Below are 25,387 nucleotides of genomic sequence, written 5' to 3' on the forward strand. Positions count from 1 at the left end.
TAAGTTGTATTGGTTTATTTCAATTTTATTGCTATCATTATGGAAGCTATATTTTATATAGTAGATAGCTTTAAAAAACACATTGTACTAATTATAAATTTATCAGTTAAAAGTAAATATACTGAAATTTTCATTGTTACAGTTCAATTTTGTAAAATGAAGATCTTCCCCATACTTGCTGAAAAAAGCATGTGAATTTTAGCCTAAAATCCCAGCAATAGTTAAAACCAGCTCTTAAAATCTTTTCACCTGATTGTTAATTCATTTTAAAATATAATTGTTACCGTAACTATTTAATTTTCAGAAGGCTTGCTGAGAATTACTCTATTGCTTCCTCCAGGGTCGTTCTGAGGTAAAGTCCTTAGGTACTTACTAGTTCGCATGTACTTCTTTGCATGACCTGACAAACGTGTAGGTTTATAGGAAACTCAGAAGCATCTGCATCATGCTAGAAAATATAAGCAGTGAGACTGGCGATCTGTGGAATTCCCGTGGTGAGACATCTGGTGGGCAAATAGAGCAGAAGACTCAAAACAGATTTGATGATTTTCTCCTCCCTTGTTAGAATACATGAGCATTTTGTATAGCAGAAAATTGAGCAAGATTTAGAGGATTAAACCATAAGCATAGGCACACAGAGCTGACCAACTGAGAAAATAATTTTGAAATTTTAGCTTCACTGCTGACTACCTGACTGGTTACTATAAATATGATGGTTAACAAATGTTTGTACAAGCATTCACACCTGTGAAATTAAACGCTCTTGATAACACAGGGATATAATACACAACTAATAAGAATAGCTAATGAGCTGGAAGGCAAAAGAAAAATGATTAAGCCCTGTTCATTAATTGGCTTCTTTGCCCTTTTTCAGTTAAAGAATAATAGAAACGCATGAAATTCTGCTGATTAAAACTGAAGTTCTATAGAATGACTGTAGTGAAAGATAGACCCTTTCATGTAAGAGGAAATCATAAATAAAACCAATGCATGTAAGATCTGACAATGCTTTCATAAGAGGAAACTTCCATGCAGTGAAAAGTTATGTAATCACTTACTCAGTTACTAGACCCAGAAAAATTCATTTTCTTCCTTGACTCCAAAATTATGAAGTTCAGTCCATGACCTACAAATTAATGGTGAAGAACAGAGGTCAGCAATATTTTTCTAGAAAGGTCCAAATAGTAAATATTTTCAGCTTTGTAGGCTGAGGTTTCTGTTGCAACTATCTTAGTCTGCTGTTGTAGTAGGAAAGCTTCCACATACAGTGGGCATGACTGTGTCCTAATAAAACTTTATTTATAAAAACAGGTTGTGGGCCATATTTTGCCTCAGACCATGTTGTGCTAAAATCTAACCTAGATTGTTGGAACTCTATTAAGAATTAAAATAGTAACAAAGCTGAATTCTTATGGACTTACTAGGAAACTAAGTTAAACCCACAAATAACTGCTATTTGTCTGTACAAATACTAATATATTTTCTATAGACTGAGGTGAAATCTCAGCCTTTCTCTATTTCTTATTCATCTGTATATCTTATTGGGTTCCTGGTTAAGCTGAAATTGTCTGCTAGGATGGTCCAAGTTCTAGAATTAATGCATTAAGATCTGAGATTACTTGAGATAGCTCAAATCTCCTTCCTAACACACAAGATTTTCTGCTGCCATCCCTATTCTGCTTGTGACCTCTTAGAGCTATCTTTTATCTGTTTCTACATTTAAAAAATTGTTTTGAATAGCTGAGGAGACAATGAAAAAAAAACTTTAAAAAAATTTGATACACTGAATTTTGGAGTCTCCTGATTATGGGGTCAGTGTGCTTTTTTCTGAAAGGCTGATTGGCTACTATTCACACTGGCCTCAGGCAGGACTGGTTCTTACAGACTGAATTTACTCTCAATGCTGAAGCTTCTTCTCTCAGTTGACTCTTGTGCTTATTGGAAGGAGTATTATATCTGTCCTTGATACGGGTCAAGAAGAAGCATTGCGTTTTGAGCAGTGTGTCAGTAAAGAGACTGTCACTCTAAAAACTGGTGAATTATCTCTTGTACACACTTTCCCACTTTCTCTTCATAGGCTTTCCTCTTCATTTACAGCACTGGGACTGGAACTAAATGTAGCTAGCATATATCTTTACTGTGGTACTTAGAGCCTTAAATTGCTATTGTACTTAGTGAATTTCCCAGAGAGACACTGAACTGCAAAATACCGTGTTTAATCACCACATACCCAGAACACTCCTTAGGAAATATTGGGCTATGCATACTCAGAGAGATACCTAATTCTTTTCATTTGTGCTTTCAGTAAAGGATGGTATTTCTGATGGCCTGTATGGTAGGTGTGGCTATATAAATTCATATTTAGGTATGTTAAAGTTTACCAAGAATATTTGATGCTTAACCTTGCCTATTTGAAAATAAGTGTTACTCCTTATATTAAATGTTTTAACTTTAAAATTATTTAATAATTTGGAATTATTTCTTCTGCTCATTTATGTAAATCTTGTATTGCTCAGTGGCTGATGCAGATTTTCTACAAAGGAGACCTATAAATGCAACAATTCGGAAGTGTTGGAGTGGCCAGGCAACTTGTCTGGAATCTGTGTTTGGATAGCTAATATGGCTTTAATTCAGATTGTATGTTTGCAATAATAAAAGAAAAATAGCAGAAATAGCAAAATTTTCTAAAGATGTCTATACTCACTCTTAAGTAGGTTTGAGAAAATATCAGTTGTCCATATCAAATATTATTGTTTGCATTATTCTTATTATTATCATTTAATTTCAGGTAGCTTAATGGGGATTGTGGTGTTTGGAGCTTATGACCAATTCTGTGTTGTCTTTGATAACAACCATTCAAATAGTCAAAACCCCATACTTGAATGTTTTTAAGGTAAAGATACTTTCAGTAGTCTTACCAAGTGCCATATTAAAATGTGCCGAATGACCTAAGAGAAAAATTGTTAAATTACACAAAAATAAGGCAAAGTTCTTTACAAAAAGACTCCTGAAACTTCTGAAGTCATCTTAATGGAGACAGGAAACCCTCCACAAGAAATGTACACACTATTGATAGCTCACAATATTGGTATTTTTTCCTTCCATCTGGTATATAAGACCTTTATTTCACAGTCTGTCAGCCCTAAAGAAACTGCCCTTAGTGGAGGAATATTGAGGCTTGGAAATTTAAATTTGAGAGGCAAAGCTAATTTACAGTGCAAGAAGGAATAAAGCCAAGTGTTCTAATATAGCAGAGAGAAATTAAGTATAGTTGTCACCTGCAATTCTGGAATTAATTCATGAAACATAGTGCATATTCAATCCAAAAAAAAAAAGTTTTATTCAACAACCACTGTAGGAAAGGAGGTATGGAAGAAATAAAAACAAATAGGGTATAATTCATAATTGATTGTATATCATAGTGAGAATACACTTGAAAACTTTAATAACAGATGAAGTCTAGAGTTGCTTCACAAGCTATCAGAGCAATAGAGAAACATATAGCATGAAATGATTGAATCTGGTCAGCAAGAGTTCTATGGAACAGGTGGCATCTGAACTGGATTAAGAATAAGGATTGTATGTCCCTAGATCTTAGAAGAAAATGCATATAATTAGATCTCATTCACTCAAGCAAGAATGACCAAAGAACTTTATCAAGGGGTGAGTATGATCAGATTGGCATTTGGGAGGGGGGGAGGCTATTCATTGGATGAATCTTCAGAGTTCCAAAAAGAGACAATTAGAGGAAGAATGGTGGAGATATAAAATAGTTTCATTTAGAGATAATGTGAGAGAGAAAACAAAATTTTTATTAAGAAGCAAAAAGGCAGTGGGGCTAGGCAGTCCTTCATGGATGTGAATATTAATGTCACTCATGAATGTCATCTGAGAAGTCAATAAAACCTCTTTGCATCTTAGATTCCTTATCTCTCCACTATATCTTTGGAGTATTTTTAAGGAAGAGATTAAAGAAATAGAGTGGGAAAAAAAGAACATTAAAACAAAACAAAACACCCTCATTTTGGAGTGGGGGAGGGGAGGAGCTATTTCTTCAGCTGAAGAAATTAATAAGAATCAGATGAGGCACTGGGGAGCACTTATAACCTCTCCTGCTAAGGGACAATTTAGTCAGTGACCAATACTCTCAAGTCAGCTTAAGAGAGAGTCTGACTGGCATCAGGAAATAAGATAAAAACAGAGAGAGAGAGACAAACCATAAGGGATTCTTAAATACAGAGAGCAAACTGAGAGTTGCTGGTGGGGTTTTGGATAGGGGGATGGGCTAAATGGGTGATAGACATTAAGGAGGGCACTTGTTGGGATGAGCACTGGGTGGTATATGCAAGTGATAAATCACTAATTCTACTCCTGAAACCAGTACTACACTGTATATTAACTAATTTGAATTTAAATAAATAAATTTTTAAAAGACAGAGAGAGGTTAAAAAAAAAATTTAAGAGAGAGAGAGAGAGAGGGAGAAAGCCTGACTGACATTAGAACAAAGCTATGGACTTGGTCCAGGCCCATATTTACCACTTAATAGCTTTATGACCTTGGGTCTGTCTGGACCTCAAGATTTTTCATCTGTAGAATAAAGGAATCAAGTGGGTAACTGGTTTTAAATGGTGTTCTAATGATAACTAGGGATTTGGGGGAAATATTTTCAAGGGCTACTGAACTGGAGAGAGACAGTAAATAACCAGCTGGAAGTTTTCTAATCCCCCCCCCTTTCTTTTCAGTTTCAATCAGAGATAAGCATATATCTCTCTTATATTAGGACTTCTATGTAAGATGATATTTGGGCAACAATTCTGATCCAAATTCATGCACAGATGGTATTAACAACACATAGTTGTCAACTGTTTGCTTAGATAAATTCTTTAGTCCCTTCCAAAGTATATTGTTCATTTATGCTTCCAAAATGTTATACTCCAGCTGCTTAGAACATGGCAATGCCACCTTCTGAGTGAGAGACTTTAGGTTGTGGGAGACGTTTGAGAGGACAAACTGATTTAGGATCATTTATAGCTGAAGGGTTGGACAACATCCTTGAGTTTCTGGTTACCAATTAGAGAATCATGTTTGATGACCAAAAGAAAGGTCACAAGTAGAGCATGGATTTCACAAGCAGTTGCATTAATTAGAAGTGGATGAACTTGTCCACGAAGAGAATACGAAACAAAGGTAAAATATATCCAAGGAAATGGTGGAAAAAAGCAAAAATTATAAAGAAAAAAAAAATGGACATAAGGAAAAAGAGCTCCTCAATTTGTGTGGAAGAAGGAATACCCCGGGGAAAACTTATGTATTTATAGCATCTGTAGGACCTTTAATATCTCTTCATCAGCATGAAGAGGCATGTGAAAGATTTTGTTTGTCCCAGGTACTTTAATATTGATGAATGAATTTTGACAATGGAAGCAGCTCTTACCTTTCTTCTAATGAAAGGATTGTGAATTAAGGGAGAGAGGGTGAGTGGAATAGAGGGGAAGAGAGAGAGAGAAAGAGAGATTTACAAAAAGTAACAATTACACTAATTCTCTTTGCAATGAGATCAGTTGCAATGAGATACGGAATATTTAAAATGCTTTTAGTTAGCCTTATCAGTAAGTTACAAGTTGTTTTGAAAAGCATGAATTGTATCAATGTTTTTGCTATTTATATTTTGGGAGGGCATAAATGCAAAAATTCTGTATTTTCTATAATAGTTCAATAAACTTTAATCATGTTTGTAATTAGAATTATCTCACATAAACTTGAATATCTGTAATTATGGAAGTAACATTGGATTTATAAGTTTCCCTGTTATTCATATTAAAATATGCTTTCCCCCCCAACCCCACAAATACCAAAACAAAGTTTCTACCTTACAGGTTATAGTTTAACAATGGCTAATTTAGCTATTGTAAAATTACCATGTCTTGTGTTGAATATTTTCTTCACTTGGCAGAGTTAAACACTTTTTGAAATTCCTGGATTGCATTAAGATAAGAACAAGTAGATAAGAACAGATCAATGGGAAATAGGAAAAAATACCCAATTTATGCTTCCTATACTCTTCATCCTTTTATAAATGCAAGCAATGAGGGCATAAGAACTATTTGAATTTTAAATGACTAAATATAGGTTTATCTAATCTTATGAGGACTAAACACTATTAGTTAGTTTCATAATTTGCATTTAAAATTATACTAACTATCAATAATTTAGTTACTAGAGTTAAAGATGACAGTCTATCCATTAATTGATGAACAATAAATTTCTCCATTAAATTTGTACTTAAGAATAGAATATAGGCTAGGGTATATTATTTAAAGCTATGATATAAAAACTTACTCTGGATCTTTTGCCTAGAGAAGAGGATAGAGTTATGGGAAATAACATTATATTTACTATTTATGTGATTATGACCACACTTCATAATTTTGTGTTTGTAGGTGACACTATCAATCTACCATTATCAGGTGAGGAACAGAGAGATGAATAGAAGTAGCCGTGGAGACTAGATCCATAGACTAATAGTTTGATCATCATTTTGCTCTTGTGGAAGCAGGTACTCTAGAATCCTAGATCTTCTAGCATCCGCTAGAACAATTAGTATAGTGAGTTAACTTGTGTGTAGCATGTAGGTTTCATTTTACATATTAGAATGTCTTAAATCAAAGCTATTTCTTTTAAGAGCTCCAAAATAGAAATTAGAGCTACCATTAATGCAAAGAACTTTCCCCAAAGAATATGCTTACAAATGAATACATTTTTTTAGTAAAAGGACCTTATTAATTTTCCGTCTTAATTTTTCATCCTTCATTGTGGCATATCAGTGAGGTTAGGAAAGAGATTAAATACATTTAGAAAATCACTACAACTGGAATTTTGGTGATATGATTTTGGAAAATTTATAAATTTTGAATATCTAGTTTTAAAATAAAAGATGATTGGGGCAGGTCCTCAGACACCTACTTTGTAAAACATTTTTAAAAGATTTCTAAATGTCTCATTTATTGGCATAGTTTTTAAATATTGAGGCCGTTTATAGATTACCTAATACGTTTTATTTTATAGAGAGGGAAATGGACCCCAAAGCTTAGGTACTTTCTTAGTTCCTATAGCCACATTATGAATTAAGCTTACAATCTCAGATTGTATAAGTCCAGTATAAGAGTTTGCAGCATGCTATAAAATGTCACATCACCTTACATTAAATGGCTATTTCCCTTCACCATCTCAGTGATTCTGAATTTGACAAGGGCCTTGCATGAAAGGGTCACTAAAGGAGGTCTTAAAATATTCCAAAAGAGATTCAGGTAACCTGGTTGGATCATATGCCATGCCCTCTGTTGATGATGGAACACACCTTTCTCTCCTGCTCTGAGAACACCACTCCAAAGAGTGGTAGGATGTTAGGTTCCATTTACCAGTCTTATATTCCACTCACAAAAGCAGAGTAAGGCCTTACCTTATTCTAACCAAGGTACACAGCTTGAACAGTATTCATGTCACCAAAGAAGATCACTTTCAATGTTATGCTAGGTTAAAAATCCTCTAGTGCAGCTCAACATCGTTATACTTATCCTAGCTTCCTGAGAAGAGTGAACCCAGGGTTTGGGTATTTAAAATACTACTTTAACCACACCTGGGGTCTGAGTGGCATAGTTTAAATAACCATAACCCTAGAATATACATTAAAAGTTACAGCATATAAACATAGATCACATTGTTTACAGTGAAGCATTTTTTAAAAAAAATTATATCGCAGCTTAATAAAAACAGAAAAATGCATGAAATGCAAGCATGCAGCTTAGAGACTGAACACATATATATAACTACACAAAATAAACAAAACATTACCATATGTGGAAGATTAAAAGTAAATTATAGACCACATAACATAGAATACCTACTTACAAGAAGTGATAATCTATGAAGTTTGGAGCTTTTATTATATTCTAGTTGCTGGGCTAAATAATTTAAAATGAGTACTTCATTGAATCCTTGGAAAACCCCTTGAAGTACGTACTGCTGTGATTATATCCATTTTACAGATGAGAAACTTGAGCTTTAGAAAGCATAAGTAACTTTACTAGGCCTCAGAGTTTCTAAGTAGCACAGTAAGGTGTTGAACAGAGGTCACTTATGGCTGCCTTTTATATAAAACACATACCCTCTGAATTGAATGAGCTCACGAAATGAGATTTGAGACTCCAGAGATAAACTGTGAGAAATGTATTTTCAATGAGTGAATTCATTTCAGAATTCTCAAATCATAATGTGTTTGCCTTTCATACATCTTTGACTAAACAATTGGAGCCTAAGAAGACCTGTTGGCGAAAGTCAACCTAAGAGGCCGTTTAGAACCAGGACTGAAAGCTTTAGAAAAGGGGACATGGCAGTGATTTGCAGGGAAACTGAAGAATTGAGAATGCTGGACTCCCCTCAAGTATATGACAGGTAAATAAGTCAGAATTTCCCCAAGTTTAGAGATCTTCCATCAGTGATGACTAGATTAAAAAGATGTGAAATGTGAAGCATATCATTGCACTTTAAAGAAGGCTGTTGTGCACAATATGAAATATACTGGTAATTTAAATATGTGAAGTAGAAAAAATAAAATGACAGGCAGTTCAAATGTCTGCATCTAAAATGGATTTCGTGTGAATTACAGTCCACTATAAATGAAACATAAGTAGTCCACTTTTACCGAGTCTGTCTAAACAATACTTGTAAACAAAATGTATTTAGTTGACATTTAAGCAGAAATATCCTTGCTTAGGAATAAAATGCAATGTAAAACCATATTAATAAAATGGTACTCTATTCACACTCACATATGAACTCAGAATGAGTTATGTCTCATTCCAATCAATGGCATTATATGAGTTTTTATTTGGTTTTAAAATTGGGCTCATATTTTTATTGTATCATTCTACACTTCTGCAGACTGGCAGAAGGGACCATAAAGTGCAATCATTCATTGGGAGAATATTTGTTAATAAAGTGTTCATGTGTAATAAAAAAGAAACCTATTTTTTAATTGACCAGTTAGTTACCTACTAACAGATCTGTTAATTAAGCCTCATTTGCTGTAAAGAACATGTGGCCTTGATCTGTTGATGGAACATTGTGTTCACTGGTTGTTTCATCTTGCTCTTGACAAAGCGTGAAAGAGCCAGCTTCATTTTATGTCAAAATGTTTATTAAAATGGTAGTAGTGTCTATTTCCACAGGATAAGGCATATTCAATGATACACAATCAGTGGTGTAATTAGGGAATTTGTAAACCACAGGCATTGTGCAGTGTGGTCATTTACAAGGGGCCTAACAATGTCACATGGATTCTACAAGTAGACAAATGGCCTTTTTATTATAGAAGCAAATTGATTTTTCTAGCCATTCCACGTTGAAGAGTTTACCACTGTGAGCAACAGTTGCTCTAGAAAATAAAATAAATTGTGGATTGCTTTAAAGCATCTTTCTTTTGCTATGCTTTCATAAGATGCATTTGATATATAATTTATAGTTATCATCCTTTTAATTTAGAATTCCTTCATCCACAGAAAAGCAATCACATAATTAACATGATCAGACAGCTCCTTTTTACTTACTGGTCCCTGGTTTTCATGGCAACACCCTGACCTTTGTGAAAATGGACAGCACTGACATTTTGTCATCCTCATAAGGGAGGAACAGATGTATTAGGAATGTCCAAGCCCCTTTACTTCATAGAAACAGAATGAGAGCTAGGATATCTGTATTATGTGCCATTTTAGGATAATATCCAAACTCATTGATCAAATTATTGTGTCTAATGAAAGAAATCTGCAACCTTCTTTCCTTGGTTGGCAGTGGGGGATGCCTCTGTTCAGATTTTTAAAAAGTTTATTGCTGTCCATTTCCAAAATGTTATCTTCTTCAAACAGTGTTTTCATCTGAAATGCATATGTATCTCCAATAGAACTGACAATGGCAATGTATATATATATATATATATATATATATATATATATATGTGTATATATATATATATATGGTTTTAAAAATATTTCTTTGATTCTGTGTGTACCCATGTTCAATACTTGAGACATCATGGGTATGAATAAAGCAAGATCTTTGCCCTCAATATAGAAATATATGTATAACAATAAAATACAGTCATTGATACCACACCAGTAAAAGGCACTGATAAGAAAACATAATAACATATAAACATACATGGAGTGTTTACTATATGCTGGACGTTGTGCTCAAGATTTTGTATGTATTATATTGTTTAGTCCTAAAAAAAATGTAGTTGGTACTATTATGCTACTTTATTTAGAGTAAACGAGACAGTGGTTGGAGGACTTTCCCAAGGTCATGCACCTAGTAGGTGGTAGAGTAAGGATCTGAAATTAGGCTGCCAGCCCTGAGCCTTGCTCTTCACAAGTGTACAACTCAAAGTACTTCACAGTTCAGGGATACTCCAGTGTGCATTGTGCCATTGTATCTTTAAATTATCATTAAATTCTCAAAATGACCTAAAATTGGACAGCTGGAAAGTGGGCTGGGTTAAGCCCAAGTCACATTTCTAATTTTGTACCTTAAATCTCTCCCAAACTCTGCACATCTACTAAAAAAAGCCATCAGATTTAAAAATAATTATGAGCAATTACCAGTTACAAAGAATCCTCTCTATTTATCATTTTCTGTAATGCATAGTGCATTTTTGAAGGTAGGGAATGGCCTAATTTATCTCTCTTGCCCTCAGTTTTAAGCGTATTTATCTTTTGAAGGAGCTCTAAAATGTGTGTTAAAATGAATTGGTGTTAGCTCTAAAATAACACATAAGTTTTCATACATGCTGTTCTGCTTTTGTTATTCCCAGGATGTTTTGCTATAGATTTAAGGGATAGTGTATTTATGCACACATATGAATGTATTTGGATAAACTTTTAAGAGCGAGTAGGCAAGGACACAAATATGTTACAGAACAGAAGAATTTCAGGAATTTGGAAATCTCTGAGTTAACTTTAAACTATAACACTCTCTCTCTCCTCCTTGTTATTTTTAGTTTCTGTAACAAATGTTTAGAGTGCAATATTCAACTTTTAAAGGTAAAAATCTAAATTGATTTCTTATGCCCAAATAACTGTTTTCCAGTTTTACTCTACATTATTTTTAAAAAGACATACAAAAATGAAATGGAATTTACATAATAACATAGAGTTAAGTTAAAGAATTGATCCCGTTTCCCAGAAATGATGTTATAGATTATTATTTTTTATCAAATAACCTAGTCATATTTTAGTAAAGATCTTAGTACTTTATTTGATGGTTTGACTCTTGTAATTCTTTCTTATTACAGCAAAAAAAGAAAGTGCTTCTTTTGCAGTCCTTATTTCTTCCAACATTCTCAAATCTAGCCCAGATTCCTACCTTGTTGAAATTTTATCATAATTTGAGTCACTAGGAAGCAGAACTATCTTGCTCCTAGTTTTTTAGTTTTTTTTTAAGTTTTTTACATGTGAGACTTTACATACTTAATCAGTGACCATCAGCTATTTCTGTATTTCACTGCCTGAGTAACACATACAGTAAGTCAGGGGAAGGGAAGTTAAACACAGAAACAAGGGAAACTTTCATATCTTTTTCCAAAGAGGTGAGTAGAAAATTTTCTTTTTGATACAGATTTATCTTAATGATTCTTAGAAGATTAGAATCAGGTTAGAAAACCAAATTGCATGAAGATCAGAACAATGCAAGATACTTGAAAACTACATTTAACCAAATGCTACATGAGCAACCTTAGATTAAGTTCCCATTCACTTATGTATTTATGAGGCAGCAAGAACGGAACCCATGTTTCTTTGCAACTGGACTTGTAGCTTGTGTAGCAGGGAAAATATGAATGCCACTTAGAGAATGATTTTCTATTTTGTTCTTTCATCTTACACTTTGTGTTCTATTGAATCCCTCAGAGACTATTCTTGTGCCATAGCAACACCTGCTGGGAGAGTGAAGTTCGAACAGCCACACTGTTGCCTGCCAAAGTTGTTTTCCTGATTGAGTGGCACGGCATGTCCTCCATCTTCCAATACTAAACCCTCCAGAGTTGCTACCCTCCAAGATCCTGCCTCTCCCCATATATTCCAAATAACTAACAATACCATTGAGATAAGATTTTCTAAAAGTCTTTCAGAAGTAAGCAATGTATATGTATGTGTGCTTGCAGGTACATTTCCCCTTAGAATTTCCAAATGCAAATGCCGGGGTACTGCAACCTCATGTTTGTTTTTCACACGTTCTTTCTTCTGGTTTTATTGCTAGACTTGCAAAATCTTGTCAATTCTGTTTTGTTTGCATCTCATAACTTATTGTAGGTGAGTCAGTAAAAAAAAAAAGTGTGTCAGTGCAAAATTTTTTAAAAAGGCAATCTTTTATTTACAGAGTGTGATAAGACAAGTATTTATGTGTATTCATATCATGGACAAAAACAGTAGGCTTACCATCTGGCATAAGGAAACGTTTAAAAATAAGTGCGTGTTTCATATATGATTTACCCACGAGGCTATAAGTAATACAAGTCTTAGAATATGGGTCCCCGTGGACATTCTATTGTAGAGCCAAATAGCCTCTTCTTTACTGCTAATAGAAGAAAGCCATAGCATGGACAAATTACTCAATACTATTCAAATGCTTCTGATATTTTACCTCCCTATATAATTACTGTGATCAAATTAAAATCTAGTAGAATTGCTAACTTTAAAAAAACCAATTGGATTGTTGTGGTTTTTTTTTTAATTAAAAATTGAAATTGTTAGTTCATGTGTGAAAAATGATCTTGAAATTCATACACTTTATAATTAAGCCTTGGATCATCAAGAGGTAATTATTCATCAATAGTTTTCTTACTTTGGTTACTTAGTAACTGTCATTGGTGCTCTATGAATCACTTAAGAATTTATCAAGCACCTCTGAAATACTTATTTTTTTTCCTCTGAAATACTTTAAAATGTCACATGGTGTGGGAGCTCCTGAGGATGTAGATAAAACCTGGTGCTGACCCCAGGACATCTGAGCTACTTTGTAAGGGAGAGAGGCATTTTGTTCTGGCATATGTAGAATGAATTGGATATGCTGTAATTCGGAGACATGGAGAATGAATAAAAGACACATAATTCAAAAAGACTTAAGGGAACAAGAAACTTAAATTGGGCCTTAATACAATGGGGGATGATTGGATGGGTATTATGAGGGTAACATCATTTCTGTAGAGAAGGAAGGAAGAGAATGAGCCAAGTATATTAAAAGAACCCAAAGACCTGGCTAAATTGAATAGAGGACTTTTCACAGAAAAATTGCAGCTTAATAAAGTTTGGCAGGTAAGGGGCAAAACAAGCAATGGGATTTAGACCTCTATCCTAGAAAACAAGTAACTACTGAAGATATTTGAATGGTGGAATGACACGTTTTACTAAAGACTATTCAGAAATGGTAAGAACTTTTAAGGAGGGGAAACATTAATCAATGAGATTTTAGTAATTCATTTGTAAGGGGGAAAAAATCCAGAAGGAAGTGCAGCATTCAATATATTTGTATTATATGACATTGCATTAAATTATATTAAAATGTTGCTCAGAGAAGTTCTGCATATTTTAAAACAAACTACAAAAACATTCTATGTGCTACATATCCTATAATTCACATATTGTCTATCTCTGTGATTTAACAAAACAGGAATTGTTTCCAATAAGTATCCATTGGTGATTTCTATTCCTTTCATGGGAAATGAACTATAGAATGTTGCTGTCTTTCATCAAAAATTATGTTCCCGGTCATGGTCTCTTAAAGGAGGCCAGTATCAGCAGGTTCATTCATAAGTGAGAAGTCTTTAGAATGCTGGATTTCTTTATCACCTTGAAAATCTTTTAAGCACATCTTACTAAATATTTAGTAATTGACACATATTAATGAAACTTATTAGTTTAAAAGTATTTTGGTGGCTTGGATTGGAATTACTTTTAAATGAATAGAATTCTCGAAATTCCCTTATATAGTCATATGAATATTCCCCAATGGCCATAGACCTCACTTTCTTATATGTTTCATGTATTAAAGCAGTTACTCCTACTTTCAGTTGTGTGTTCATATCAGCTGTGAGGTTTATATTACATTAGATTAGAAAATTTCCAATATTAGGGTATGGAAGTTTTAAAATATAGATTATAATAATTATATTATTCTCACTTATATTGGGTATACTTTTTTGAGTGGAAGAGAAATGAGACATGCTGACAATTTCACTTAACTAATAGTTTATCTTGCTTTTCCTTAGTCCATTGTGAGAAGTCATTACTGATGTGCCGTCAGTAAGTGTTGCAATTGCAAGCTATTTAGTTCTGTATGTCCATGTAAAATTATTTTGTGATTTCTCATAACTTCACATTTTGAATATATCTATGTGCCCGTCTCATACTTATAAAGCTAATCTGTAATATGTTAGCAAAAATGAGATTGAGGACTGCTGATGTGGACGCTGAGAAAGCACTGAAGTGTGATAGAATATCTTTACTTTAAAATTATGTGGTCTGAAATAAGGATGTTACTAACCTTGGCGTCTCAATCAGTAGATCACCAAGGATGAAACTCACATCCAGTTTATAGTAAATTTTTAAAATTCACATGTTGTTTTTGAAGGTTACCAAAACAAAAACAAAAAACAAACAAAACAGAGTTGATTCATTTGAATTAGTTATATCTACAAATTCAGTATTTACTTGAGTCTTTCTTATATTCCTTTATATACATCCAGTCAACTTGAGAATTCCTGAAGTGTGACCTCTAGGGGTCACTTTTATAAACACACATTTTTCTGATTTCTTTTTAATGTTTCAAATACAGATTATACATATTACTTTAAAACATACATAGGTGTTATAAACGATTTCTCCCTAAAATTCAAGTATAATTAAATAATGACATACCTATTTTAGGATTCTTGAAAAATGGGATTCTGGTTGTCCTTCTGGAGAAAACTCTACTTACTACTTAGTTTATTATGTTTTTTATGTTAAAAGAAATATATATTTTCTTTTAATATCTCTTATTAAAACACACTATAAATAGTTATGTGTTTTAAACCATTGTCTGTAATTAGCATATTCTGATGTCTTTGTTTCAGATCACATGATATTTTCTCATACAGTTCAGATGAACTAACCTTCCCCTGCATTCTTGTGAGTGAGAAAATAGGCCAGTCATTTTCTGAGTAATGACTAAAGATTAAATTTCGTCAGCTTCCTTCCTACTGAAGAAATAAAATCATTTGAATTTTCGATATTTGTTTTATTTTACGGTCTGTGATACTATGGAAATGTTGACAGAAAACTAGTTTGAATTACTTGCCACATATTTATTGTTTAGAATGAGAAACTTTGGTGTCATATCATGCTTTTCAAGTTTCTCTGATTATAGCATCTTCCACAGTAGCATTTCAGATAGCACAAATCAAAATAGGGGCATGTATAATCTATATGTCATAGAAGGTAGCTTTGTGTTTTTACCAGGAGGAAATTTTTTTCTACTGAGTACATTATGGATAAATGTGGATCTCAGAGGGGCAGACATTTCCATTTTTTCTACTTAGTTTGATGCTTTCACTGGAGACAATGTTTCAAGAAAAAATAATTCAGTTGATTAGCAAAAGGATGGAAAAAACATCATGACATAATTAAATGGCATGTCCTCAAGCTAGCTCTTTCTGTTGTATTTGTTTTGTTTCGTTTTGTTTGGTTTTAATTTACAGCTTATCTATTTGAATTTTTAAATGAAAGGTGAAAGAAAAGATAAACTGGTGGGTCCTTTTTTTGACTCTCAACTTTCTCACACACCCACACACTTCTCAAGATATACCGCATCTGAAATCCATGCTAACAATATATTTTGCAGAAGATTCTGCTACTTGTATGGGCTACTAGTTATAGAAGTAATACTACATTTCATGATTTATCACTTTTATAATGTTCATGATTTGTCTCTATTATGTTTATGTCTATTATACTCATAGCCTTTTATCTTCTTATCTTTTACCCTTTTTGCCCTCTCTCCCTCCCTTCCTTCTTCAATGTCATGACTTCCTGGTCTCTGCCAAGCAGGAAAGCAGGGCACTTTAGAGATAGAATAAGATACTCTGTCTTTGAGGAGCTTGTCTTTTCAGGGGCATAGAAGTGGGAGAAAATGTAAGGCAAAGCCACAAGTACAGGTCAAACAAATATACAGTGTAATATGTGTTCAGGAAGAGTGAGCAATCAACCCAGCCTTAGTGGTAGGCAGTTATCACAAAAATGATAATATTTGAACTGAATCTCAACACATGAGGCAAGCAGGAGCCACTAGAATTCAGCAAGGGCCAGACATGCTGAACATAGAAAAGAAGTGCTTGTTCAAGGGCACTGAAGTTCACCAGTCAGTAAAACTGCAAGAGAATGAGTGTTAAAGGAGTAAGCGTTTCTCAGACTGTGTTGAACAGAATGCTATGTCCAGGTGATACATTTGTGTTATTAAAAAATGGAGTTTTTATCAAATGAGCTTTGGAAAATTGGTTGCATTAACATTTTAGATTTCTCTGAGCTTCTTGGAACCTATGATGTACTAATATGCATTGTCCATATTGTAGAAGAATGAAAGATGACGGGAAATATACAAAGAAAGTAAAATTCATCAATAATCCCACACTCAGAGGGAACCACTGTTAGTGTTTTGGTATAGTTCCTCCTGGATTTTCTTTTCCTCTAGATTTTTCCTGTATAAGCCTCCTATTCTCCTCTAAATCAGTGCAAAATTGCCTCCCTTTCTTAATTTGTACATTCAGTCTAACATGTTTTACTGAGTTCTTACTATGTGTGAAATAGAGTGCTGTATACTAACAATGTAAAGATATATTTTCTTCCTTTCAAGAAGCTCCTTGCTAACATTTGCCAGCATATGTCTTTTTGATATAAAATTTTGATACTGCTGTTTATAGTGCTCAGTAACATCTTTTACTCAATCATAGTGATAATAGCTATTCATACTATTCACTAGAATGCTTTTTCTTAGCAATTTCAGCATCTTTATCAATAAATGGAGGTGTATTACATCATCATCTAAAAGGCTGCATCATATTTTATAATGTGACTGTACCACCATTTATTTAATGGATCCGTCAGGCTGTTTTCAATCTTTTTTTAAAAAATTAAAACAGTATTATGAGCACTCTCAATGAGTACTGTAGTTTTCATAGTGACATGAACAAAATTGTATTTAAAATGATAAAGCTTATAGCAGGGTAGTAGGAAGCCTGGAAGAATTAGACTGGTGACAGAGACCACTTATTGTAGTGTCACAAGAAGAGAAAATGATGAATTCTACTGAGAAGTCTGCCTCTAGCCAAGAAAAGAAATAGGCAGATATGAGAGACATTTTTGATAGAGGAAACAACACAGCTGATTAGAAGTGGTGAGCAAGAGGAAATGGTAAAACAAAATTCTGTAGCTTTCAGTTAGCAGATGAGGTGTGTTGATAACTACCAACTAAGTCAAGAAATAAACAGTGCTTTGGTTTGGGGATTTGAAAGACTTTGGGGATATAGAAGTAGGCTATAATCATAGACTGAAAGAGCCTTGGGATAAAGTTAGAATTTGTGTTATCAACATATAAAAGAGAGAAATTCATGAGAAAAAATGAGATCTCGTAACAAGAAAATGTATAGTAATAATAAGAGAGTTGACTGAAGAATTCTAAAGAATGGAGAATTTAATGTGGAGAGAGAAGACAAGCCTATGAAAACTGTGGGAAGTTGTAAGGTCTTCCTGGCCAAGAAAGTTGCAAAGAAAGATTCACTCTGATTTCAAGATTTAAAAGCCTCATGGAAGAGATGGAAACAATATTTTAGTTGAGTGTTGCTGTTTAGCAAAAATTGGGCTAATTTATTTTAAAAATCTATTTTTAAGTCATCTGGATTAAAATTGAGTCTTGCATTTATGTAATTTTGATTTTGTAGGGAGGAAAGTTTACCTAAATAAATAACATAAATAAATTTATAAAGGGAGTTTTTGAGCTATGTAGCATGATAAACAACAACAAAAAGTTATATAGCTAGTCCATTATGTATTTTGTATTAGAATGGCCTAATGTAATAAAGTCTCTGAATATTCTTCTTACTAATTCAGGAAATACACTTTCATTTAGCACCACTTCTTTCCTTAACGTTTTACTATTTGTTTTTAGGGTCATAACATTAATAACCTTGGAGCTTATAAAGTACAAATTCTTATTTTCAAAAATGAAGAAATTAATACTCAGAGTGATTAAGGTTGGCCAAGGTCATGTGACTTATTTTTGGAAGAGATGGGAGGAATATTTCAAAAACTAATACTCCATTGAATAATCTTTTAATTTATAATTTATTTTCTTTTATTTCATGTAGATTTATCAGAATTTGGAGATATGTTTGGATAGCTATATTTTATAAGCAGTTTTGACTTATACATATGAAGTATTCCAATATAGACAGAGATTTTGAAGACAACTATAGATCTGTAAGATATAAGATAGATAAGGTCATTTGCAAAGGGTGTGTAATTTACCATTTTAAATTCTACCTTGGCTCTTTTTATTGTCCCTGAGACAGTGACCAAGAGATGGGCAGGGAAAATTGGTCCATTTTGTCCCTAGGAGCACAGAGGCCATGAGCAGGAGGAGTGGGGTCCAGTGTTAGCTCAAGTTATTCATTCCAGACACCATAGTTTACTGGAGGCTCAACATTGGCCAACTGCTCTAAATTAGCCTCAATTTGAATTTTGATCAAATCAAAGTGTTTTTCCTCTCTTATTCTCAATGTTCTCATTTGTTAAATTTTAATATTAAATATTTAATCCTTAGGATTATCAAGGAAGTAAAATATCAAACCTCTAATTATGCCTGGCACATAGTAGGAGCACAATTAATGTTAAGTGCAGATATTGTTGCTGTTATTCCATATGCTTTCTCATGGAGGGTGAATAAATATTACATCTTCCCGATCCTTTTGTAAGATGCCGCTTAGAATTGCATCATTCCCTTGTGGTTCATTTCAAAAAGAACAAATTATTGGGGCACCTGCGTGGCTCAGTCAGTTGAGCGTCTGACTCCGGCTCAGGTCATGATCTCGCAGTTCGTGAGTTCGAGCCCCCCGTCAGGCTCTGTGCTGATAGCTCGGAGCCTGGAGCCTGCTTTGGATTCTGTGTCTCCCTCTCTCTCTGCCCCTCCCCCGCTTATGCTCTGTCTCTGTCTCTCAAAAATGAATGAATGTTAAAAAAAATTTAAAAAACTAATTATTTAACTAATTAATTTAATTTTTTAATATTTACAGAAGTTAATCAAATAATTGATCATGTAAGTTTTAAAAATGTAGGCATTTTAAAATATATTTTATTGCCAAATTCTAGAATGTATATATCTACTTCAAGAAAGTGGTGGTTAATGAAGTCATATGATTTTTGTCTTTCTCTGACTAATTTCACTTAGCATAATACCCTCTAGTTCTGTCCACATAGTTGCAAATGGCAAGATTTCATTCTTTTTGATTGCTGAGTAATACTCCATCTTCTTTATCCATTCATCCATTAATTCATATGAGGACTTTAAGAGACAAAACAGATGAACATAAGGGAAGGGACACAAAAATAATATAAAAACAGTGAGGGGGACAAAACAGAAGAGCCTCATAAATATGGAGAACAAACTGAGGGTTACAGGAGGGGTTGTGGGAGGGGGGATGGGCTAAATGAGTAAGGGGCACTAAGGATTCTACTCCTGAAATCATTGTTGCACTATATACTAACTAATTTGGATGTAAATTTTAAAAAAAATAAAAATAAAATTAAAAAAAATTAAATGCAAGGAAGTGGTGGTTAATATTTCATATTTTTTTCTAATTTCTAAGATGTATGCATTATTTAAGTAACTTTTTTAAAAATAAGAAGCAAATGAAGGAATTAAATGAAAGGAAAAAAACCTGAAGATACTTAAATAGCAAGATAATTAACTTCCCTATCACTTTGGACTCAAATTTATTTTCCTCTATGTGTAACAAGAGCGGTAACAGTTCAACGTTAAGTTGAAAAATAATTTAAAAACTATGTTTGTTTTGTTCTCGGGCACTGGAACACAGTAATGCCAAAAGGAAGAATAAAATCTTTGCCTTTTTATCCATATATGCAGTGATACCTCTAAAGGAAGCATATGATGTTTCCCAGAAGGGTAGAATTATTCCTATATTTCTGGTTATTCCTATTCTGGCATTCTAAGTTAGCCTTTGTTTTTTGATAGACATTTTAATTGCCCAAATACAATGGATTTCATATATATTTGTGTAAGAAATAAAAGTCTTCAGCGGAATAGGTAATGTTTCTGAAACAACACACTGAACAGTATTTGCCTCTTACTGGTTGATACTTTTCACTAAACCCTAACATAAATATATTCCAGCACAGTAAATTTCATGTAAAATGAATGTCTCATAAATGTCTTCAGTAAACTAAAAAATTAGCTTTACTTGAAAAAATTATAATTATTTTATTGTTGAAATATGTTCTCGAAAATTCACTTAAAATTAATTCCACAGAAATAGGGGCAAATTGTGACAAACTACTTATACTTATCTCAAAATGTCTTAAAAGGAAATTATGTGAAATTAAAATGTTAAAAATATTAAAAGTCCAAAAGAGAAGAATATAGTGGATTGTCAGAGTGTGGCATTCTAAGTCTGTTGTTGCATTCCATTTCCATCAGGGAGAAAACAAACCCTAAATGTTAGCAATTTGGCAACATTTTGTACACCAGAGTCAAAACTTCTGATTTTCTATCAGACGTCCTTTGTTTTTCTTTTCCTATTACTTGCGTTTATTGTGCCTGCTAAGTCGAAAATGCCTCTTATCCCTTTGTTAGAGCATCTTTGGGTAAGAGATAACAACATAGGAAACAAGACTGAAAAGCTGGATGCTACCCTCAGCAAGCAGTATCATTCTTCTATGAAATGCAGATGTTAAAAACCCAGCTAATGACTGATCATGACAAGTCATTGAGTAGATTGTTCTTATGTTGACCATTCATGTTCCAATTTAATGCTTTCTTTATTTTGCTAATGTTGTTTAAATACCTCATCTGTGAGAGTCATAGGAAAACAATTCAGAATTCTTTTAAGTGAGAGTATGTGCCACTTACTCCCAAGGTCTCTATTATTTTTGTCATCTGAATTGTCACACTTCTTCAACCAGCAGAAATTGTTTCCTTATGATTTTCTGTGTTTGGATATGCTTTACCAGTTTATACTAACCTTGAAAAATTTTCTTTTTCCCATTTCAAGTTCCACCCAATCTGACTGTTCCACAGGAAAAATCACCTCTGGTCACCAGAGAAGGGGACACAATAGAACTGCAGTGTCAAGTAACTGGAAAACCTAAACCCATCATCCTCTGGTCTAGAGCGGATAAAGAAGTTGCAATGCCTGATGGGTCAATGCAAATGGAGAGTTATGATGGAACACTGAGGATTGTGAATGTATCTAGAGAAATGTCAGGAATGTACAGGTGTCAGACCAGCCAATACAATGGATTTAACGTGAAACCAAGAGAAGCCTTGGTGCAGCTCATCGTGCAATGTAAGTAATGTTTTTGTCTGTTTCTACTGGGGACAAAAGGAAAGAAAAGATGTGATGATTCAGCTAGTAAAATGAGGTGAATTTTGGTGTTGGATTAGGGTAAAATATTTCTATATCGTCACTACCCGATTTAAATTATAGTTTTCCCTTAAATCTGCTTATTGCTTGAGTTAGAAGTAATAGAAAAGAACAGTATCACTGTGTGGTGTGTGTGTGTGTGTGTGTGTGTGTGTGTGTGTGTGTGTGTGTGTTTTGATTATGATGGTATTATGTGGTTGGTTAATGCCAAAGCGTCAACAAATCTAATGGTGAAAAACTGGCTATGTGCAATGAAGCAGAGTGGAGACAGCAAGTAATTGCTAATTCAGATTACAATACTCTTGTCTTCACAATTCTTGTTTCTACTTCAGGCTATTGCTTGCCCTTTGCCCAAATTATCCACCTACTCCAGTGCACCCCTCTGCTTAAATTGTGGAAACCTCATCATTAAACTGCTATGTTTGCATATCTGAAGCTGTAAGAGTAGATTACACAATTTTCTAGTCATATTGAGATAATTCACATATTAGGTACTGAATTTTTGCTTGATTTTGGTAACAGATAATTGTTTCACTGTGAGAGTTAAATATAATAGATTTTTAACTATTTTTACTGAAATCACTGTTACACTTCTAACAAAAAACTGGAGACATTGTGTGCTTTGAATTTGCTTTTAATGTTAAAAGTACCTAAATTCATAAAGGTAAGAAAAAATTTAATGATGTCCTGATGTTGGGATATTAGAGGATGCCCTGGTAAATTGGATGGCAGGTGGTACAGATAGGGCCAAAAGAGAAGAAGCAAACTAAACACAATCTTTTCAAACTCTGGTAACGCTGCTGTAAATTTTAATTGATGTGGATTTTGTTAAATACATGTTGGCAAAGTCTTTAAGAATATGAATGAATTAGATGAAAGTACACACTTCAATAAGAAATGATGTTGTTTTCTTTCTATGGTTCTGTAACTCAGAAAATGGAAAACAGATTTAGTCCAAAAATGTCTCTTTTTATATTAGATTTAAGGATGTCAGCAAATTGGATTAACTGACTTTAAATTTGAAAGAATAGTTGAGATATGGAAAGATTATGTTTGGGACTGATAAAAAGTTCATTTATGTCTGAGGTGTGTGAGTGAGGTTGGGAGGAACAAGGTTCTGGGTGCTGTTTATCGATTCCCTCTCTCCATTCTGTAGAAACTCAGATTCTAGTGTGCTGTTTGCCCTAAAAATATGCAAACTGATATTTGCATAGGATAAAATATTTAGTCAAATACCTTGGCTGATTTCCAGTTGATTATTACTTTGTCTGGGTTTCTTTTTCCCCAATAATAAAGCATTTAGATAGCAAGTTCTATTCAAAAGTTTAGTATTGCTTTTTCCTTACTGGTCTTTGTACTCATGACAAGCTCATGGGTAGGAGGTTCATGTGAAAATAGGTTCCAGAAAGAAAAAGAGAAAAGAATAAAAAAAAAGAGGAAAAAAAAAAAAGATACTTTCAAGTGACCATAGAGGAAACTGCAGTTTGGAATACTTCATTTTGTTGGTAATCCCAGAATTCTGTGCTTCCTCTAGAGTTAGGCACAAAGCCTGTGTTCGTAAAGGCTAGTTTCAGGGAAACTAGTGTCATGCTGCTCACACCTCTCTGGGGAATCTGTGATACAAATAAAAGCCATAGAACCCATTGATTATAAGGAATTTTGAAATAAAGTTTTAAGAACCAGGATCTCTAATCTCCATAGAATATACTAACCTTCAGAATTCTATTGGCGAGCTTTTTTTTTTCTTTGCTTCTTAAAAAGTCCCATAGGAAACATTAAGTTCAGCACAAGGTTTAAAAATTCAATCTCATAATAGTGAATGAAAATAAATACTGGCACGGTTCTCTCTAGTGTCACAGGATGTAATTGACTAAAAGACACAGATAGACATAGGCAGAGTCTAGTTCATTTAATGTAAATAAAAAGATCTACATCCCAAGGTGACTTCCCAGAGCAGGGGATAGCATCTAACAGCACTTCCTCTTGGAGGCAAGTTTCCCTGGCCTACTGGGGAAGTCTTTCCAGTTCCAGGTGAGGATGCCATCATGTCTTTCAAGAAGCTTCCTTTCATGTATTCCTCCTTCTTGTGAAGAATCTAATTCTGTGTCTGAGCATTTGCCAAGTACAAGTAACTGGTAACAACTCCAGATTATTCCTGAGTGAATCAAACGTTGATCTTCCAGGCACATAATACCTGCTAGCAAGTCCAACCTGCATGCCTACCTAAGGCTTATTCCTGCAAAACTAATGTGTGTGTATATATATATATATATAAAGCTCATACTCCTTGCTTCCTACATGACTGGTTTTTATTATTTAGGTTTCAGGAGTATCTGAGAACTTGTTGCATAGAGTTTGAGACCTGAAAGTGTTCAAGTATACGAAGAAGATGCCAAATTATTCTAACACTAATAAAACACCTCTTTCAGGACTTGAACTCTACACTTTAGTTTATGATTTCTTTTCTTAGAATATTTATTACATTGGAAACTTCTGGGGCAAATCTGTTTTTCACACACATGCACACATAATATACACATTTATATATAATTTTATGTCTGAAGTGTAAAAGAATGAAAAAGAGATTGTCATAGTAAATTGGAAACCAACAAAAATCTAGTATCTCTAAGGCACATTTTTCCCCTTGTTTACTTTTACTGTGTCCAATTAAACAGTCACCAGTCAAAAGGACTAAAGGAGCACAGAAGTAATTGTTGAGATTGTACGTGCCTAAATATAAATAGTATATATATTTCCATATTATATAGATAATGGACTACTTTGTGGGTTTAATGTTCTAAATTGCCAAATGAGATTTAATTTTAGCTAATGTTGAATTAAAATTATGAAGCAATCATGTTATTAAAACCTTTTGAATTATTTGCTATCTCAAGTTAATTTGCATACTCTTAAAGAACGATTTAACAAGTGACAGAAGCCTCAAGGTATTTTATACCATTCTATAGCCTGTTACGAGAAGCTACATCACCAAAATGAAATAGTTTAAATTACTAAATTCTTGTGTACATTGCTTGATCCTGGAAAACAAACAAACAAAACTATTTTATCATAATATTTTTAACTTTTACATTTGCCAATTATCATACATGATATGGGCCAGAATAAGTAGCTGCAAATATAATTATAAAAGTTTGAAAAATAATGATTTAAAGTTAATCTAAACTTTTAAAAATTTGCTAGGTAAAACTACAAAGTGCAATATGAAGTTTTAATAATCTTCAAATTTTTAGCCATTACTTAATTTCATCTCCGGGTATTTGGAACTGTATAATTCTTTTGTTAAGTTTCCAGCTCATTTTTATTTGAAACTGATTTATTCTCCTACAATAGAATCTTTGAAAAGAGTTATATGTGTTAACTGATCCATATCATTTAAAAATCATAGTGTGTATAGAGCTTATTGAACAAAACTAGAACAATTTCCTAACAAAGTTATAGTAATAAAATGATAAAAATTAAATGATTTAATTGACCCATTAGAGTAGTGATTGTTTGAATCTTGATTAAATAAAAGTCCCATTGGATGAATAAATTCAAATATATTTGAAAGAAGGAACTAAGATATGCCTATTGTCCCCCTAAAGGAAATTGTTGTTTTTCTTATATATGTATTATATAAGTATACTTAT

At 33.4% G+C, this 25,387-nt stretch overlaps 1 protein-coding gene across 1 annotated transcript in view; it reads left to right on the plus strand.

Annotated features, from left to right (window-relative positions):
• LOC125910313 (MAM domain-containing glycosylphosphatidylinositol anchor protein 2) overlaps positions 1–25,387 on the plus strand; it is a 331,066-nt gene that overhangs the window by 105,990 nt on the left and 199,689 nt on the right. The window contains exon 6 of the mRNA XM_049614096.1: positions 21,366–21,659. Coding sequence (XP_049470053.1) covers positions 21,366–21,659 — 294 coding nt within the window. The remainder of the gene's footprint in view (positions 1–21,365; positions 21,660–25,387) is intronic.

This window comes from Panthera uncia (genome assembly GCF_023721935.1).
Source record: "Panthera uncia isolate 11264 chromosome B3 unlocalized genomic scaffold, Puncia_PCG_1.0 HiC_scaffold_1, whole genome shotgun sequence".
NCBI lineage: Eukaryota > Metazoa > Chordata > Mammalia > Carnivora > Felidae > Panthera > Panthera uncia.